Below are 20,820 nucleotides of genomic sequence, written 5' to 3'. Positions count from 1 at the left end.
GAGATTTGTCTGTTATGAAATGGCAGACATTTTTTTTTTTCATTCTACTATTTTTTGTGAAATGTTTTATGTCCAGTAGAGTTGTTTGAACTATGTAGCCTAAGTAGCTCTAACAAAAACTTGTCCAGGAAATAATAATATTTAAACTAATAATTCTGTCATCATTTACTCTCATACTATTCTAAAACTGTATGCCTTAATTTCTTCTGTGGAACACAAAAGAAGATTTTTGAAGAAAATAAGTGATATATAATATTAGACAGAAGAAAAGAATACGTGTTTGGAATGACACGAATGAAGAAATAATTTAAAAAAAGTAGTTGTGAGATATAATGTTAATAAAAAAAATACTTGTGAAAAAAAAAAAAAAAGATTTAATTTTGTTTTAAAGCATGCTATTGCTGCCATCTAGTGTAAACTGTCTACAGTGCAGCACTGAAAAGCTTGTGACGCTATAAAAACAGACAAATTAAATCTGCACAAAGTAACTGCATCTAACGAAATAACTATATAAAAAAATAGGATTAGTATTTATTAGTATTTTCCTCTCTCAATTTAATTGTATGAATAAAAAATCACTTTATAATCATAATAGTACTTTACAATACAAATACATCAAATTGATACCTTAGTGTTAAGGACTTTTAATTTGAAATAAAACGTGTAAGTTAACGGTTTTTCCGGATGTAGGTGCGTCGGTCAGCTATTAAACACGCAAATTGTCATCATATGCCGACTGTATTGGATTTAGTGCTTCTGCTCTATTTTAAAACCTTTACTTGTTGGCATTTGTGCAGTCTTTTAAGCAGCCTGGATTGTTTCGATGGATAGAACGCTCTGGATATTTATAGAGATGTGTGCGTTTTGTAAAATGTGATTTGTTTGCAGAATGATTAACGTTAGTTAACAGTCGTGCTCTCCACGCACAACAAGCGGTTAACATTAGGTCTCTCTGTTTCAAGTCTCTTATTGGTTTGATGCACTAGTGCAAGTTAAATACTACATCTAGACGAGATTAGTTTATCCACCGCACGAATTAAGCGTGATGCGAGATTTGGTTAACGTTACTGAGACGCTCAGCCTACAGATACAGTAAATGAGTAAAGATAGAGTTAGCCGTCACTCAAAGCTGTTGTGTAGCTGTGGATGAGTAAGGCTCAAAGATGTGTCAGGTTAGTGGTAGTTTTCGTGTAAAGAAAAAACAGTGCAGGTAATGCTGGCTGATTCAGATGTGGTGGAGCAGCCCAGAGTCCTGTCATCAGTAACTGAGCAAGTGAGTTTTATGGTTTACTTGAGAAAGGTCAATGACCAATACAGATATCCAAGTTAATAAAAAGAAACACGTTTCTTTAAATATATTTTTGCATTAATGTGGTCAAACATTTTTGAAAAATTTTGAAACAATTTCCTACAAAAACTTTGTTTGGATATCTCTAAAAATGACAAGTCTTGTAGCCATAAAATTATTATTCGTCCTTCAAAATTAGTTTTAAATTAGATAAGATAATTAGATATTAAGGCAGATCATTTTCAATAAATTCTGGATGAATCTGATAAATTAGTGTCAGAAGCAGGCTTCCTCTCATGGATGTCTGCAGCAAGAACTCCAATCGCACCGCCCCAGTGAGTGAGGGTGGAACCAGGAGAGCTGATGTGCCCCTATGCTCTCGGACCAATGGTTGGAGTTGGCCCCCGCACCCTTTCCAGCTCCTGGCCTGGCTGCTTTATCTCTACTTTGCTGTCACTGGCTTTGGTGTATTTGTGCCTCTGCTCCCCACACACTGGATCCCAGCCGGATATATTGTATCCTTGTTTTAGTTTATTATGTGGCATGCAAATAAGCTGTTCCTGTTCACATCTGTGTGTTGTTATTATTATACAGGTCTGTAAACCTGTACCCTCCCTTATAAGTTGGAACCTTGTTCAGATCTGTGTACATTATATACAGTCTTATCAAGTTATCAGTCTTTAACGTAGAGCTCAGTGTACAGGGATTACATTTGTCTGTCACCTCTTCATGCACCTGATGGCCGTCTCCATCGACCCTGCAGATTATAATGTCCGAGCTAAGAGTTATAAAGGACCCATGCCGGTGTTTGACCACACCAAACATGCACACGTCATCGAGAACTGTCACTGCTACCTCTGTGAAGTAGATGTGTAAGTACAGACAAGCTTCTGTCTATTTCTCTATTGTTATGCGGGTATGTATGTGTATAGACAATGAGAAAAACGCTTCCTAGATCAGATTCAATGCATCTTTGCCCCTTTCATGCATATTTTACTGCATCAACAAGCTACAATGGGCTGTGTTGCAGTGATTACCACAGGATGTCGTTTGGCATGATAAAGCCCTCTTAACCGTAGTAAAATGATTGTAGTGTACATGCTCTGTTTTATTGAACATTATTTATTTAATTATATGGCTGCAGTAGGAATATGATTAAAAACAAGATGGAAAATTATAATACTTGACGTCTTGTAAGTTTTAAATTGGAAATGACTAAACTACTGATTGCAGCATTTTCTAATGCTGACTAACTGTATATATATACAAAAAGTGGTTAATTTGACAACTGCGGTTTCTTTAAAGTCGACATGAAATCAAAATTGACCCGATTTACTTTGTTAGCGCATATTACTAGTCTTGTGGTGAACAATTAATCCGTGCAAGTTAATACACAGAAATTATTTTTTTGCCGTGGTAATCTTTAATCAAAATCTGAAAAGTTACTTCCGGTCTGGAATAGCGTTCCTTTTCTGATGACGTCAGAACGCTTAACCACTCCCCTCAAACCGTTAGTCTGCTATGAGCAGAGATGGAGAGGAGGAGCGCTAAAGTAAAACCCTGCCTTCTGTTCAATATTCCGTTTCACTTGGAACTACGTCACAACACTGGAGAAAAGTTATTCGCAACTTCCGGTTCACACAGACTTTAAGTTTCAAGTGCAACTTGATGATAACTGACAGATAGCCTAACTACTTTGTAACTGACAGTCTGAGGAATAGTTCATTTTAGGGATGCACGATATACCGGCCACCATATCGGTATCGGCCGATATATGATAATTTATAATGTTATCGTTATCGGCCCGATAAGAACATTTGGCCGATATATTAAAACTGATAAATAATGGATTATTTCCTTCAGCTGAGACGCTTCAGATGCGCACTGTTCGCCATTATGCTTTTGAATTGCTTGAAATATGAATGGAATCCCTTCAAAAAAGGAAAATACAGTTAAGTGCAATGTGCAGCCCAAGTCTGTCATATATGCTACATAAAATGATAATGAGAACATTATAATTGTGTGCTTGGGACATGGATTTTAATGGTGAGACTTTAGTTTTTGAAATCAGGCTCTCAAAAAAATGATTAAAGTTGGATTTAGATTTATCTGCCATTTTATCGGTTATTGGCTTTCAAACATAAAGAGTTATCGGTATCTGCCAAAATGCAACAATGAATTGTTCAAGCGTGCAACTTTTTCAAGCAACTCTTCTATTCTGTCCCACAACCTGTAAATTTGTACTTTCCAGGGGCCCTAAATCAAAACACTGTAGTGCGTGTAATAAGTGTGTGGCAAGCTTTGACCACCACTGTCGATGGTTGAATAATTGTGTGGGCAGCAGAAACTACTGGTGAGTGCTTTTCACTTCCTCTGTCTGTCAATGTGTGTGTTAGTTTTCCACGTTCTGCCGTTTCCATGGATAGATATTTGAACTGTGTGAGTCTTCAAGGCAGATCCTGTGTCAGATCCTGTGTCAAACTATTCAGAAAAATGTAACATTCAGCTATAGCATTTTATAGTGTTTGTCACTATATCCAGTATGCTGACACTAAACGTTTCATGATTTTATGACATACAGCTGGTCAGAATTATTTGCCCCCTTGGTAAATATGATCAAAGATGGCTGTAAAAAATAAATCTGCATTGTTTATCCTTTTATTTTATTTTTTAAATGCAAAAGAAAGTCTTCTCCTATAATACCTGATGAGTTTGGAGAACACCTGACAAGAGATCAGAGACCATTCCTCCATATAGAATCTCTCCAGATCCTTCAGATTCCTTCAGTTGGCGCTTCTTCTCTTCTGTTCAGCCCACTTCAGAGTATTTCATTTTACACATGGGGCACTTTTTTTATCCCTGTATGAACCAAACCCATTTTAAGTGTTTGCTGCCAAAAAGCTATTTTTTTGTTTAAAGTAACTGACACTACTGGTACTTCAAACGGGACAGGTTCTATGGTCAGATTAAACAAAAATAGCTTTTTTGGGCAGCAAACACTTAATATGGGTTTGGTGCACACAGGGATAAAAAAGTACCCATGTGTAAAATTAAATGCTCTGCTGTATCTTTAATTCTGTGGGCCTAATTTTCTGCCAGAGGTCCTGGACATCTTGTTCAGATACATGGCATCATGGATTTGATCAAATACCAACAAATAAAAAATCTAAACCTGACAGCCTGTGCTAGAAATCTTATAATGGGCCATGATTGGATCTTCCAACAGGACAGTGATCCACAAACAAACGAACAAACATCAAAATCAAAACAAAAATGGCACAAAACCAAGCATCTGCAATGGCCATCCCAGTCCCCAGACCTGAACCCTATATAGACAATGAGTGGGTTGAACTGAAGTGAAGCAGCGCCAACATGGATCTGGAAATATGAAGGATCTGGAGAGATTCTGTGTGGAGAAATGGTCTCTGATCTCTTGTCAGGTCTTAACTCATCAGGCATTATAGGAGAAGACTCAGAGCTGTTATCTTGGAAAAAGGAGGTTGCAAAAAGTATTTAAAGGTCCCATGACATGGGGTTATTATTTTATAATGTGTCCTGGGTTGCCCTTATAATGTTAGTATATTTTTTAGATAGAAAATAGTCATAATTTAGAAACAAAAGGCATTTTTCCTAGCCCAGTTTTAGCCTCTGATTTGAACGCTCTGATTGAAGGGGCGTGTCTGTGTGAGACTTCAGTGTAACCGGCCACTGCTGTGATTGGCTGACATGCTTGCATATGAAATAGCTACTTATTACATGTGAAACTCTCTCGAATACTTTTACTACAGTTCTTATACGTTTTTACTATTACAGCAATCGAGATTAACAAATCGTCAGAAGTTTTTAAAATATTTAGATTTCCATCACATAAGCAGATGCCCATGCGCAAGCAGATGAGTCTGTTATTGATCGCGAGAATGAAGATCTTATCATTGCAACGCAGTTTCTGCACTCTCTCTGCTTTCACCAATGCAAACACGATGATGTAAATACAGTAAGAGCTTCATGTGCAGTGTAGCGTGCGTCATTGATTTCATAATGAGTTTGGCAAGTGTCCAGATAAACTCGATCGCGCTGTGTCCATGAGAAAATGAGCTAGGAAGTATAGGAACGCGTGCGCGCGATTCATACAAAGATTGTTCTTTGATCGCTTTCTCTATATAATTTATTCACAATTTAAATACGATTATTTTCATCCTACTAAAAGAAACGATGTGAAGTTGATATTTTAGTCACTGGCTTGACTTACTGAGGCATAAACAGCTGTATTGAACGATTTGAGAGAAAGATTACCTGTCTGAACTTGAACAATTACACATCAGAAATTGTTGCTCGGCTCGATCGATTTATTTTCAGATGTTCGTCGAGGCCAGCTCTGTAGTGATCCAAGTTGAGGATACAGTCGTCGGTGAAATGTGTGCCGCAGACATGCAAAACTTTGGGGAGTTGTGTCGGCGCATTTCCAGAGAAAATGAAATTAATCCACTGGTTCTTCTGGGGCTTGGATGAAGGAACTAAAAAAAGGCTTTGGTGTTCATTTGTACGTCCAATTATTGAGCAATTATTATGCTTCGCTCGCTCAAAAGCCATGATATCTCCGTGGACAAACTTAAATCGCGCACGCGTTTCTACTTCCTAGCTCATTTTCTCATGGACGGGAAATATTCTCTGGGCGGGCAAAGCAGAGAAAGGGGAGGTAACATTTCCTCCGTATGACGTCATACGGAGGAGATTCAAGATCAGCCCGATTGAGCTTCCACTTTTTCAAAGGCAGAGAAAGATAGCAAAAGCTCGATTTACACCGATTGAAATTTCTAGAAACTTGGGGACCATATACAGGCTAGGGGAACTCATATTAATGTTAAAAAACCTCAAAAAGTGAAAATTTCATGTCATGGGACCTTTAAATAATTGTTCCCAATGTGTTTTGGAGAAAAACATTTCAGAATGTGATTTCCCCCCCACTTTCAATTCTTTTACTTCAGTGAAAGGTTCGATTTTGGTCAAAATATCAAAAGGATTAACAATGCAGATTTATTTTTTACAGCCACCTTTGATCATATTTACCAAGGGGGCAAATTCTGACCAGCACTATATGTAATGTTTTCTCAAATGGAAGTCATAAGGCAATCATGAGATCAAACATTCTTTTCGTTTGTGAGTTGTATTTGCAATGGCAGACCTTTGGGATGCTTACCAATTAATCAAAGCCATGTCTTTTCATTAAATGACAAAATGTATATATGTACAGCCAGTGTGAATAAAATCATTATGGCATAACTTGTGTAGCATTATGTACAAGCGGCATGACATCCACAAATTCACCTTTATAGACATATAAACTAGCATTTACTCTAAAAAAAAAAAAAATCTATTTAAATGCCTGAAGATTAGGCCTAATGTATTTAATTATTTCTCTTTCTTTCTTTTTCTATTCGTGACAGGCTTTTTCTCCATAGTGTGATCTCTGCTCTCCTGGGGATTTTTTTTGTTGTAGTTATTGCTAGTTATGTATTTATAGAGTTCTTTTTGGACCCTTCAAAACTTCGATCTGACAAGCACTTTCAACAGGGTAAGAGGTGTTTTGTGTGTTTTAATGTACTAAAGTTGGTCCCATTACACACAACAACATATAATACAGTACGTTTTCTCAGATAATGTGATATTTCTGTGCATGTGTCAATGTTGTCATCCTCTTTATTTCTCTTTGTCTTTTTGTCTGCAGTAAGGAATGAATCTGTGGTGTGGTTTGTGTTTCTGCCGGTGGCTCCAGTCACTACAGCAGGTCCAGCCATTCCCGCTCTGGCAGGAGTCACCATTGCTCTGGGCCTACTGTCTGCACTTTTACTGGGACACTTACTCTGCTTCCACATATACCTCAGTGAGTACACTCATCCACCTACCCTACCATTCAAAAGTTTGAGTTTTTTTTGAAAAAAGGCCTTTTAAAATGGTAATATTGTCAAATATAAATGCAATTTAAAATAACACATTTTCTATTTTTATATAGTTTAAAAGGTAATTTATTCCATTATTCCAGTCTTTGGTATCTCAAGGAGATCATTCAGAAATCATTGTAATATGCCATTTTGGTGCAAATTAACATTTCTTATTATAGGGTTCCTACGCAGTTTGGAAAAGTTTTGGAAGGCATTTTATTTGATACAAGTAGTGTTTTCATGGCAAAAGTTTAGTGATCCCTTTACCGTAGTTATTGTCGAACACACTTAAAAAAATTCAAGGCGCACATTTTAAGTCATTCAAAGCTCCGTCTTTTACCATAAGCGAGTCTCTTTTGAACTTCAATAATCAATTGTGCGTGTGCTATGTGCATGTAAGAGCATGTTATCACTTTGAGAAAACCAATGAAAAAAAACCTGAGAAAATAATATTTATACTGTAGATGACTACTATGTATGAACCATTTATGTTAATTATGGCCTGAAAAATCTACAGAGAGGTTTGGAAATTTGAGTCTGGAATCGTATGGATTTTTGAAATGGAAAATGTGTAGGAAGGAACCCTGTTATAATTATCTATGTTGAAAACAGTTTTGCTGCTTAATATGTTTGTGGAAATCGTGTTAATTACTTTTTTTTTCAGGATTCTTTGAAAAATAGAAAGTTCAAAAGAACAACATTAGATTTTCAAGATTAGATTAGATTTATTTGACAAATATATATTTTTGTAACAATGTAAAAGTCATTACTGATCAAGTCACTTTTGATCAACAGTCAATTCATCCTTGCTGAATAAAAGCATTAATTTCTCTAAAAACAAATCTTACTGACCCGAAACTTTTGAAGAATAGTGTGAGAGATCACTCCCAGCACTGCACACTTCTTCCCTCAATATTAACCAAAGATAAAACTGCTACTAGACTTTTAGGGCACTCACATTCTTAAGCAACTGAATGCATTAAAAGTCAATGCAGCACACTTTAAAATAAATATGCATATAATTGCATGTCATTACAAATATATCTTTAAAGTGTTGTTTACTGCAACCAAATAATAACTACCTGCACCTTTTGAACTGCGCCAAGAGGTGCAGGTGTATTCCCCTGATGTCTGGAATAAGCAGGTTGATATCTCTGCCCCATGCCAACTGTTTGGTTTGGGCTCAGGCTTTGGTGTCTCAAGTCTTAATCCACAAAATAGTTTGGGCTACTCACTGCCTTATGTTGCCTACCTTCATCGCAGATCTGTGTAGCTTAGTGTCAGCCTTGGTAACCATAACAACAAAACACCACAGGAAAGATCAGTTAATTTTCTGAAGCCTCACCGACAAAGACAGTCACCCTGTAGTCAGTCTTTGGTTCTGAGGTTATTTGATGTCTTGTTGCTGTGATTGTTATTGTGATTGTGATTCTAATTAAACACTTTCCTCTGTGGGTTTGCCACAAGGGGGCATACCTAGGAAATCCAGTGGCAGTAGAACTTGGATCATATCTTTCTATCCAAACTATTTGTGAGATCAAATTAGAAATAAACATCCACATCTGCACTTAGTAGATAGTACATTTCAGTTTTTGCCTAACTGTATGATTGATATGTAGATATGGTTCCTATCCTGAATGATAATATGAATTATGTGATGTGCATGGGTGATATAACAGTAGACAATTTGTGTCATATTCTGTATCTTTCTCTCCATCTCATTCTCTTCTTCAGTGTGGAACAGACTTAGCACATATGAGTATATTGTGCGACAGCGGCATCGGCAAGAGGCCAAAGATTCTAGAAAGCCTCCTTCAGAAAATGAATCTGGGATCCCCAAGATTAATCTTATCAAGGTACAACACTGACAAACATAAGCATATTTTTAGCACAGCTAACGGTGGTTATTTACATTTTGATGTACATCTTGTACAAATGTACATGTACATATTTCTTTTTGTGTAAAATAAAAAAATGTGATTAAATATATATTTGTTTCCACCCACATACAACCAAGTGTATCAATTTCCTTCTCTATTTAGCTAATAAATTAATACAATAATAATAAATAATCAGATGTCACCATTTTGTTGCTAGGCTGAAAACAATGCGTCCTCTACACAAATCTATATTATAATTGTGATTCTATATTAATGTTTGGGGAATGCATCAAATGCACAGGTTTATGGAACACAATTATTATTCTAAAGCATTTTCTGGGAACACCTATTGTTTTACATAAATTATACATTCAAAAGTTTAAGGTCAGTAAGTACGTTTATTCAGGAAGGATGCATTAAATTGTCATTTTAAATAATAGACATTTCATTTGTTACAAAAAGAAATCCTAAAAAAAAATTACCAAATGCACCAAATCAGCATATTACTACTATTGCATTTATAAATATATTAAAGTAGAAAATGATGCAATAATAATTAGCTTTTTACTTGTATTTCTGACCAAATAAAGCAGTCTTGGTGAGTATAAGAGACTTCTTTCTAAAACATTAAAAAATCTTACTGACCCCAAACTTTTGAACGGTAGTGTATGTATTATGTTATTGCCTCGACTCCACACTTCCTAAACAACATTCCATAGTGGCTCAGTTTTTTTGAGGCTTTGAATGAACAAATATCTGTTCTCAAATCTTTCAGATTCCCTATGTAGACTTGTGTACTGTATTTGAATTCTGAAAACAGAGCTGCATTGCCCACATATGTAATCATCAGGGTGGATAGCTCATGGCAACCTAATTGTTGTAACAACCAGGTTGTTAAAACAACCTAGTGTGGGGACGAAATCATCTGCACAGTTGCTTCTCAGAGCAATTAACACATTCCCAGGAAAACTACTCCACCATGCTACTGCCAAATCCTCACAGGGGCGGCACATTGAGCTCACACTGAACTATAGGAAATGAGCGCACACCATGAGTTCACTTCCTGCCACAGAGTGCATGATGTGTGTTCTGAGGACAGTTTGACTCTGCCTTGATAGACATTAGCACTGTAGCACTTTGAATATAACGCTGTAAAAAGGCATGACAGGAACATGGTGCTATGGAACTTATGTACTGCTCCAGGGGCTTGATTAATTGTGATTATGTTTTACAATATAAATAATTTGGAAACACTTTACTAACTATGAGCAATACATGTGTTACTGTATTTGCTAATCTTGTTAACATTAATAAATATAAATACAGCGGTTCATTATTTGTTCATGTTACTTCAGTGCAATAACTAATGTTAACAAATACGACTTTTGATTTAATGTATTACATGTTAAAATTACACATTAAAATGAACTAATAAGTAACAATACTTCTGAAGCATTTATTCATCTTTGTTAATGTTAACTAATTCAGTTAACTAATATTAACTAATGAAACCTTATTGTAAAGTTTTACCAATAATTGTATTGTAAATTATATTTATATTTATAAAATTATATTTACACTACCATTCACAAGTTAGATTTTTTTATTAAGACTTTTATTCAATAATTATTACAAAAAATATGTATTCTGCTTTTGTACTTTTTATTCTCATTTATAATAAGAAGAAATGTTACTTGAACACAATCAGCATATTAGAATGATTTCGGAAGGATCATGTGACACTGAAGACTGGAGTAATGATACTGAAAATACAGCTTTGCATTACAGGAATAAATATATATTCAAATAGAAAAACATATTTGTAATTGTGATATTTCACTCTATTGCTGTTTTTACTGTAATTCTGATTTAAAAAAAATAACTTGCCAATCCCAAACTTTTGATCAGTACTCAATATATTAAAATTAAGTAGGCTATGTAACAAACAATATTAGCTTTTTACAATTCTGTATGCCATTTTGCTAGAATCTCGTACCTAAACAGGCTGGGTTTGTAGTATATGTGCTTTTCCTGAAGGGTTATGTAAGTTGACCCCAGCCTTAACTGAGAAGTGTGCATGTGACTTCACTGTTCCTTAAGAACTGTTTGCTTTGGCTCCTTATGTAAATTGTTGTGTTGGGCAAGGCCGCCAGTTCTGTAATCATATACATGTTGCCACATACACAAGCACACATGTGCCATCGGTATCCCACACCCATAAGACACACAAACTTGCACACACATACTCTTAGATTCAACACTCCTGTACTCAAAAAGAAAAGAAAAATCTGAATGCATACTTCTGCAAATGTACCTATTGTTGTAGATTTTTATTGGACGAGAGGTTGTGTTGCTTTAATAAAAAAGGTGGCATCAGATTCAGCTAGTTTGAGCAAATATGCAAATGGGGTTCATCTTTTTTTCCCTCAAGGTTGTGCATCACATTCATTATAATGTGAATCTTAATGATGTGATGTTTTTTCAGTGGACCAACTACATGTGGGACAACTGCTCATTTTCAAAGCAATAGTAATGTATCTCTGTCTCTATGCCTGTTTTCCTCTCTCATCATGATTGTATTTCCATCATTGTTTTGCTGCAGCAGCAGGTCAGTTATAGTGGAACGCTCGGCTACACCAACCCTGAGATGGAGGTACAGGATCCAACCGCCATGGGCTCTCAAGAAGGAACAGCGTAAGTTTTGCCTGCTAGATTAATAAAATGTGATAATCTACTTAAAAATATCACCTAAAAGTTTAACCTCTAAATCTAGCTTTGTGAAATACTCTGGCTTCAGATGGTGAGACTGTGATGCTTTACATCAATTGCATTTAATAGTGCTCCAAAATAAAACTAATGACTTGGCTAGTGGCAGTGACTAAGAGCTAATGTTACGTACACTACCATTCAAAAGTTTAGGATCATAGTTTATGTATTTTTTAAAGTGCTTCCATATGGTGTTTAATTTATTAATTAATTTGATTAAATTAATACTTTTATTCAGAAAGGACACATTCAGTTGATCAAAAGTGACAGTAAAGACTTTAACAACAGTAAAGTTTACATTTACAAAAAAAATATCTTCCAAATGCGGTTCTTTTGAACTGTCTGATCAACAGAGAATCATATTTTTTTTTTTAAATCACGGTTTCGACAAATTAAACTGTTTACAACTATGATATTAAGATCAAATGTTAATTGATCACTGAATCAGTATATTAGAATGAGTAAATTACATTTTAAAATCTATTAAAATTGAAAACTGTTATTGTATTGTAATACTATTTCACAACATTAGCTACTGTTTTTTAATGTATTTTTTATCAAATAAATACAGCATTGGTGCGCAAGAACAGATGTGTAAATTATGAGACAGGTGTTAAAATGTGGCCAAACAGCTCTTTGTTAAAGCAAGTGAGTGAGTAAATGTCACTGACTAAACACAGTGAAGAAATAATTGAATAGAAAAACAGTCTCCTGTTCACACAAGACTTGGCTTTCTATCTCCTTTAGCTTTGCCCGCATTAATGTCTACAGTCCAGCCAAATCGACATTACTCTGCACATGTTGTTCTAATAGGCTTAAGGGGATGATTGATTCCTTTTAACAGTGAAAATAGAAATAATCTAACTTATTTTATTGGCCAATTATGGCATCATGTCAGTCTTCTGAGAACTCTGGAAGTGAATGAAGGATATTAATGCTTTTGTGGAGCAGTTTAAATGTGAGCTAGAGCATCAGTTGCAGATTAAAGAAGTTTCACTTATTTGTTCTTTATATCTGGATGGACTAATCCATTAGCTCCTTATACATTAGTATGCTTTTTACAATAATCTTTATTTTGCTAAACTTTTTGTTTAATTGTGAAAGCCCTGTGTACTGAGTGTTTGTTAGATATTAAACTTCTCAGGCTACTAACTGGACCAGTTCTGCAGAAGCAGTTACTCAGGGTCTGTTTTACTCATGTGTCATATTGCGTAATAAGAAACGGTCACCAATAACAGTATTTCGTAATGCTAATAACATTGTTGTCATAGTGGCAAAATTGTTTCCCATGACATTGTAAATTCCAAGTTGTTATACTTAAAGGCTTCACAGATAAATTGTAATTTCTATTCAGTAACAATTATTGAGACTATAACAGTCTACCTTTTTTATTTTTTTTATTGCTAAAATAGCTCAGAGCTGTAACTGCTAATTATAAAACATTAAAAGATAAAATTTCTCGAGAGCAAGTTTTAAAGGGGACACAAATAATACAGCCAAAATTGTACTTGTAAGGATATGCATACACAGAGGAAAGCCTTACTTATAATTATTAAAATATCTTGCGTCCTCCGCATAGTATTTTAGGTTTCGTCTGGAACAGAGGACGTCTCTTACTTGGATATTCAACTGCAGCAAGCCCACTGATCTGCCACTTAACATCATGAGCAAAACCCACCACAAATATCGACAATATTAGCCTAATATCAGTTCACAGATTCACACGTCTTATCGCCGTTATAATCGCTAACATAGCGGACTCATGAAAAAAATACATTGGTTATCATAATTTTTATATCATGTCTAATACAAAGAAAATAATCACTTCATCCTATGTTTAAAGTGAATAAAATAGCCATGACAGCCTATTTATTGGAGGACCACTGAAGAACTTTGTTCTGTCCCACCGGACTTGTGTGTATACAGTAGGTGTGGTTGTCATATTTTACACAAAGTGTGCATTCTGAAATCGGAATAAAGATGTATGCCTTGTAACCTGAAATCGCCTTGTACTGTTGTGTTTATATTGTGTTGTAGTATTGTTTTTATTCGTACAGTAGGCTACGGCAAATGTTTCAACAGCGATTTCGTTAACAGCATGCATTTCGAAGCAGTTAATGATTTAAACGATGGTTAAATTATTATTTAGTTCAACAACATATAGCCTACATAACACTTTACTCATATGGAAACTGTTCTAGTAAAACGCTATAGAATTTGCACTGTCTTTAAGAGTCTAAAATAGATGTTGCTCCAATAGGAAATAAAATACACACCTCATAACCTATTCAGATAAATAATGCTGACTGATTTATTTCCAAGATGATGCATGGTGAACTTAGAATTTTTTATACAATATAGTGCAATATAGTAACAGAGACTTGTATTAATATTTACTGTAACAATCTTTAGTTGCTGAAATTGATTCGAATATCCTGTATAATGTAGGCTATATTATATCCTCCATAATTGCGTACATAAAGAATTATATTTTTGTGTTAGGTCGTTTACCGGTGTCATAGTGTGCAGTAGACACACCTCTATTAACGATTTCAATATATGACTTATCCTCTCCGAAAAGAGCATAAACATTACAGATATCATCTGAAGTAACAATTAATTTACATGCATATATTGTAAAACTAATCCTCTGAGACTGAGACGCTGAAAAAGCGGGTGATTTTTGGTCAGTGTTTTGGCTGTAAATCAATGATGCCCTTTGTCGGTAGGTAATAGTAAGATGGCCGCTCAAACACTTCCATGGCTTCACCGCCTGCTGGCAGTTTAGAACGCAATTAGCAATCCAGTCATTTAAATAGATCAGTTATTACATTCCAAAGAGAGGCTGTTATCAGCCCCAAAGTGGACAATGAAACCATATCGGCACGGAATGGAACAGTTAAGCAAAGTGACCAGTTCGGCCCAACAGTGGAAAAGTGGCTATTGTCTGTGGTGTAATAAAAGTCACTGTAAAAAGTTTTGTTTGTGTACAATAGATTTGAGTAATGTGTGTCTCTCTGCAGGCGTTACGGCAACGGCCGGGTCAGAGGCTCGTCTGAGCATATGGGTGATGAAGAGCTCCTCCCTACTGTCTTAACCGAGCACAAAGCATCATCTCACCCGCACAAACACACACAGGTAGGACACGCCACAACCACCAGACACAAAATCGATTTTTTTTATATTAATTTCAGGGTCTAGCAATTACACAACCAATGGCCTGTACACTCTACTGATGTTGTAACCTCTTTCTGCCTCAATATGTACTAAAACCGCTATATTTAATTTCTTAGAAAAAAAAGAGGAAAGTGCGTGAACTTGCAGCTGAGGTAAACAGTGACAGATCCATTGACACCAGCACCAACAGAGGCATGCCAAAGACTCCTGCTGAGCAGGGTAAGACAAACATACACAATCAGTTGGTGAATATAATATCTCATTGTTTTGACCGACCATCCTTGCTGAATAAAAGTATTCATTTCTTTAAACTTAAGTTTAAATCTTAAATCTTACTCACCCTAACTTTTGAACAATAGTGTACTTTTATTCATTTAGCAAACAGTTCTCTCCAAATAAGGAATACAACAAAGTGATTCATCCTAGGACATGAGAAGTGCTGCAATATGCAATGCCAAGATCAGAGGAGTACAGGCCAGAATAGAGATGAGAGTAAAAAATAGTATAAGTCATGAAGGTATGGGAAAGTTTAGCCTGGACGAAAATAGACATTAATATTATACATGTGTTTATTATGCAATAACTAAAGCATATGTTTTATTTAATATGTATTTATTTTTTAATAATTTAATATCTATTTAATATTATAACATAGCAACGTTTTCCATAAAATACTAATCTCCTAAACCAGTGACACACTGTTAGGATTAGTCAATGCTGCTAATGTTGCAGCACTGTACGTTTTACCTCTATTTGTGAATATAGGCATGTTCAGTTGTATTTAGTATTTGAATTATGTGGTCTTAAACGGCCTCTGTACCTTTTGCTCTAGTGTTTATTGAAGCCTAGTTCTGCCACATAAGAAAAAAAAAAATCATAAGTATGACAAACAGTCATATTTATGACTTAAGTCAATGCTATGACATACTCCCCTGGTGTGAGCGGTTTAAACTGAAAGCAACTTAACTGTCATATCTTAAAATATGTCAGTGCCATTGGTTAGTCCCAAGATGCACCAGTAATTTTTTTAAAAGCTACTTAAAAGTCCTAATTGAACTAAGGTCTAATCCTGGCTTAATCTTCTAAACTCTGTCTGTAAAACCAAGCCAATAAGTAAAAAACAAAACAAAAAAGCAAACCTACTTGGCATAAAATTACATAAAAACAACAACATTATCAAATATAATTATCACATGAAAAGTTCACAAATAGTCAAATTATGATCATTGATATCATTGATTTCAACTTATGTCATTGTATATAATTTAATCATCATGGTTTATATCATAATAAAGACTTTTTATCTTTTTATTTCATAATTATGAGTTACCATAGCCTGTTTTTATTTCTTATGTGGTGGAATTGGGCTTCCATAAATAAGTTTTTATTCACATAAATTTAGCCGCTTGGGGTGGGGTGCTGCACCAATAAGGATTCATCTTAAATCTAGATTAAATTAAGGTTCCAAACTTTAAACCTTGTTTAAAAATAAGCAGGTTTACATTTATAAATATTATAAACATAAACTTGAATCCTGTTGCTCCATAACTTTAAACTCAGTTTTAAATCTCAATTAGGAATTAACTTTAAATTTACAGGGCAGGAGGTTTAAATAAAGTGTTCAATCAGCCACATATTTTAATTCAGGTGCAAAGACAGAAAAAGTAGGTATGTCATCAGGTCTCCGAGAGGAGTTCATTACAAATAAAAATAAAGCACATTGAGCTGACAGAGGGTTGTGGCGGGCCATAGACTTAAGCCTGCTATCGAGTTCGGGATGTGACTCCGTCACTCAACCTCGGTGTCAGATAAAGGGATGGAATATGTTTAGCATTTAACAGCAGTGGTTATGATGAGGTGAGCGCATCTCATTTCTCATGCCCTCTCCACGCGTGGCTGCTGGGCGGTGCTCAACTGGGCAATCATGCCAGTTTTTGTTTATCTCGGCTGTTTTGTCATATTTTATGCTGCCATATTTCTCCATTAATTGATGCTGTAAATATATTTCTAGGCTTATGAATTCTGCTCGTGCTGCCACAATGTTTTCATTGCTTGCTTGATCATTAACGGTCTCTCTATGTAGCAGTTTATAAAGTTTATTTCCTTTATCGGCAAGAGCTACTTATGTCAGAGAGAGAGTTTCTGGTGGTCAGTAAAGAAAGAAATAGAATATGAACATTGTTTCTGTTTAATTACAATGGGGAATCCATCATGGCGGAGAAAATGAATCGTAAATGAAGGTTTTAATCGCTTGTTAGAATTCTAATCCCTGATTGGTTAATCTGTGTCTAAAATGAAGTGGTGCAACACACCTCGATTTAAAATAAAACCCAGATCAACAAATCCTTGATTAGCTGTAAACTTTGCTTAATTTTAATCCTTATTGTTGTAACCCACCCTTAGTGTAGCAAAGTGGTCTTAATATTGGCGAAACCGTGTGTGAGTAGTTACCTTTGTGATCTGTGTTTGTGCTTTACACAAATAGAGTCCTCTGTAGCTGCCGCCACCGTGTCCTCTTCTCTTGGTCAACGCTTACCCTTCCCAGCATTTCCCCTGCGGGCCTCCCTCCCCCCTCTTGCACCCGTACAAGCCGCTGGCCCCCCTGCTGAGTATCATTCTGACTCCGCAGAATCTCTGGAGGAGATCCCTGTAGCAATGGCACGGCTTGGCAGCGCAGCCCTGGCCGGAGCTCCGAACCCCACCTGCGCTACTACTACTACTACTGCTGCTGTTTCTGCTGCTAGCTATTCCTCTTCTCTCCAGTGTGCTTTGCCTTCCTCAGCAGCTGGACAAGCTTTACCCTCCCCTCAGCCCAGGACCAAGAGGAAAGCGGCCGTTCGTAAAGCTGCAGAGCAGAGGTTTGAGATGGTGTCCTATAATCCTTCTGTGTTCACGAGTCGAGAAAGCGGGGAGCCTGCCATGTCCCAAGAGGGCATTATCACAGAGGAAAGTCCCCGTGTGGCGAAGCGCAAACAGACAGGTAAAAAGAGAAATATGGAGGACACAAAGCCCAGCTCCAGATTAGGAACGCCGATGGTGTAAAGATTACTACATTACAGAGACGCATCACTACTAGTCAGGACTCATCAGCACTTGGTCGGTCTTGTTTTTCTTTTTAAAAAAAACGGGCTTATTTGGTACGATCACATGAAAGCTGATGTAGCACTCAGAACCTGATGCAACCTATGCAAACACCACTGAATGTCAGCAATGTGGATTTTGTTGTCTGACCTTTTGCTGGACTAAACATCTAATGCTGGTTGTCATTGGTCGGTGTCATTTGATCATTCTAAACACCTCATATTGAATATTGCAATATGATCAAAATCACTTGTATAAATATTTATTCATGACATTGTGGTTGATTATGGATTGAAGCCTTGGACTGGGGCCCTTCACATATTAAGGAATCTTGTGAGGAAACCAATACACTATATACATTTATTTAGCCTTTTATTATATGTCACTATGACTTTGCTGCAGCATTGCACAAATGTTTTTTTTTTTTTAAATACTTCATGCAGTGCTGCCATTTTTAACTACCGTATTTATTTATATATGTTAAATGCCAAAGTTTGTTTCGTTTTCTATGATGAAACACATGTGACCACTGATTTTCAGGGTTTTTTAGTCCATGTGTACATTGTTGCACATTGTTACCTTATTTTTAAATTATTGTTGTTGTTGTTGTTATTTGTTGCATTTCCTTTTTGTTGTTTTTTTTTATAAGCTTTTTATATGTCTGGTTGTTTGAATCCGATCCAGTTGTGTTTCAGTTAACTTAAATTATGTACTATGAGTTATGTGCTTCTAGTGGAATTAGAATTTAATGTTTTCTGTTATCACACCATTAGTACTTACTCAAGTGCTTTAGTAACTTTCTAAATGAACATCTTATATAAAACAGTGCCACGTGATGTCGGCCCTTATGAGTGTAATCCACTCCCATCTCAAATGCTGCTCAAACAACCCACTTACACATTAGTGTTCAAACTATGGATGGAAACATTCTTGGTACATCATGTTTTGGTTGAGGGAGTGGCTGAATGATGGCATGATGGGGAAGAAATCAGATTTTTGTTGTTGCTTAACTTAAAACAAATCAAATCCGTATTTCTTTAACTGTTTTCCTATACACTTTTTGTTTAATTATCAATGGTAATTTATCAATGGTTTTAATAGCATCTGTTATTTTCATTTTTATTTACACATTTTTACATTATTATATAAAATTTAAAGAATAAGAGATTAATTGTTTTTTTCCCCAGTTTTTACCTTTATTTCGATCAGATAGTATAGAATAGCGGGGGGATGGGGGGGACTAGGATCGGGAAAGGTCCACGAGATGGATCTTGAACTCGGGACACCCGAAGCCTCCTGATGATATATCCTGTAGACTCCTGCAATATTAGGATCAACTACTCCTAATGAAGGCAATAAAAATAAAAAAACAAAATGAATCTCAAACTCAAGCTATGTTTGTTTGGAAAATAAGTCTAGTTTACTACATTCAATTTAAATATGTGAAATAGAAGTATGATCAAAGAAAAAGTGAAAATTACAGTTGGTACTGTTTTCTGGAAGGTCAAGAAGTCAAGTGTGTAGCTGTATCCCACAGTGCATGTCACACACTTTGCCCTGTTTTGCACATTTAGCTGATCATCTGGATATTCCAGGCATGTGTAAAACGCGCACATTATGTGCAGTTATACTGCAGAAGTAGTATGATGGTATGCTATTCTGAACGTTATCATTGTTATTCCTGTACCTTTTACCTTTTTGACCTCAATTTCTACTCAATAAAAACTGCACATGTAGCCTTGCATGGTTGTTGCCCTGTTATTATGTGTCCTGAGTCGGTAATAGACATTTTGTCAAGAGGGTATTTATTTTTTACTGTTCAGTGTAGATGTCCATACATTCAGAATAAACCCATAACCACACTGTAAAATATGTGGCTGCGATTAGTTACAATTTGTTGAGATAACTTAAATATCCAACTTAACCAAACTAAACTTAAGTTAACTAAACTTAATATTTTAAGTCAAGCTTGAACACATACTTTTTAAAGTTGAAACAATGTTGGATTTTAAGTTGTGCTAAATAATCGCAGCAATTTTTTTTACAGTGCACAATGTTAGTCACATGATCTTTTTTCCTACTCCCATTGTAGCATAAGAGTGTCTTTCTTTAGGTTCAGGTTCTGTATAGAACCCAAAGGTCCTTGGCTTGATTTTAAAGAACCCTTTATGCCCAAAAAAAAGAAAAAAGTTCTGTATAAAGATAAATGTCTTAAAATATTGCATAATACTTTCATACAGGTTGTTTACATTTTGTTTTTCTAGGGGTGAAGTATGTTTACGAGCTGTTTAGTTGATAAAATGTAATTAAAATTAAGAATTAACAAATTGTTAAACAAAATAAATAAATTAACTAAATCCATAAAAAGATGCCAACAGGTTCTGAAGCATCTGATTAATCCCTTCAAGGTTTGATACAGAATATTTTTTTTGTAGTGATAGCAATATCGGATAACACACATGAAAACATAACTGCAGACTTTGTTGAGAAAGGATCCAAAAAGATACAAATATTCAGAATTAACAACAAACTACACTGCTTTAAATCTGAGAATTATGTCTGACAATGTAATTGTGTACAACTGTTGTGAGCAAGAGCATTCTGTATATGTAGCCGACACACGATCATGTCCCAACACCTGCTGTAGCTCCTATGTTTTCTTATCTGATGTTGAGAACACTATACTGTT

The 20,820-nt window shown here is 35.7% G+C and overlaps 1 protein-coding gene across 4 annotated transcripts; it reads left to right on the top strand.

The window, feature by feature from the left end:
- Positions 1-663: 663 nt before the first annotated feature.
- zdhhc1 (zDHHC palmitoyltransferase 1) lies at positions 664-19,874 on the top strand. Of its 4 annotated transcripts, none has more exons than XM_079593993.1 (11): positions 664-1,273; positions 1,563-1,803; positions 1,985-2,160; positions 3,540-3,641; positions 6,733-6,860; positions 7,014-7,169; positions 8,962-9,083; positions 11,713-11,801; positions 14,897-15,011; positions 15,167-15,269; positions 17,536-19,874. In XM_079593993.1, the coding sequence occupies exons 2-11, from the start codon at positions 1,585-1,587 to the stop codon at positions 18,090-18,092; spliced, it is 1,767 nt and encodes a 588-aa protein (XP_079450119.1). In that variant the 5' UTR covers positions 664-1,273; positions 1,563-1,584; the 3' UTR covers positions 18,093-19,874. The 4 variants fall into 4 exon arrangements, with proteins under 4 accessions (XP_079450119.1, XP_079450120.1, XP_079450117.1 ...); XM_079593994.1 differs by having other exon boundaries at positions 683-1,273; positions 1,599-1,803; positions 11,710-11,801; XM_079593991.1 differs by having other exon boundaries at positions 713-1,273; positions 1,569-1,803; positions 11,710-11,801.
- The last annotated feature ends 946 nt before the right edge of the window (positions 19,875-20,820 follow it).

Source organism: Phoxinus phoxinus (assembly GCF_949152265.1).
Source record: "Phoxinus phoxinus genome assembly, chromosome: 2".
NCBI classification, from domain to species: Eukaryota; Metazoa; Chordata; class Actinopteri; order Cypriniformes; family Leuciscidae; genus Phoxinus; species Phoxinus phoxinus.
This window is presented reverse-complemented; position numbering and strand designations above follow the sequence as displayed.

What these genes read in the sequence shown, in the direction of transcription:
- zdhhc1 (XM_079593991.1), top strand. Translation starts at nt 1,585, where the DNA reads ATGGATGTCTGCAGCAAGAACTCCAATCGCACCGCCCCAGTGAGTGAG. An exon ending in GGATCCCAGCCGGATATATT is followed by an intron (nt 1,804 to 1,984) that starts GTATCCTTGTTT and finishes CGTAGAGCTCAG; the next exon opens with TGTACAGGGATTACATTTGT. An exon ending in TGACAAGCACTTTCAACAGG is followed by an intron (nt 6,861 to 7,013) that starts GTAAGAGGTGTT and finishes TTTTGTCTGCAG; the next exon opens with TAAGGAATGAATCTGTGGTG.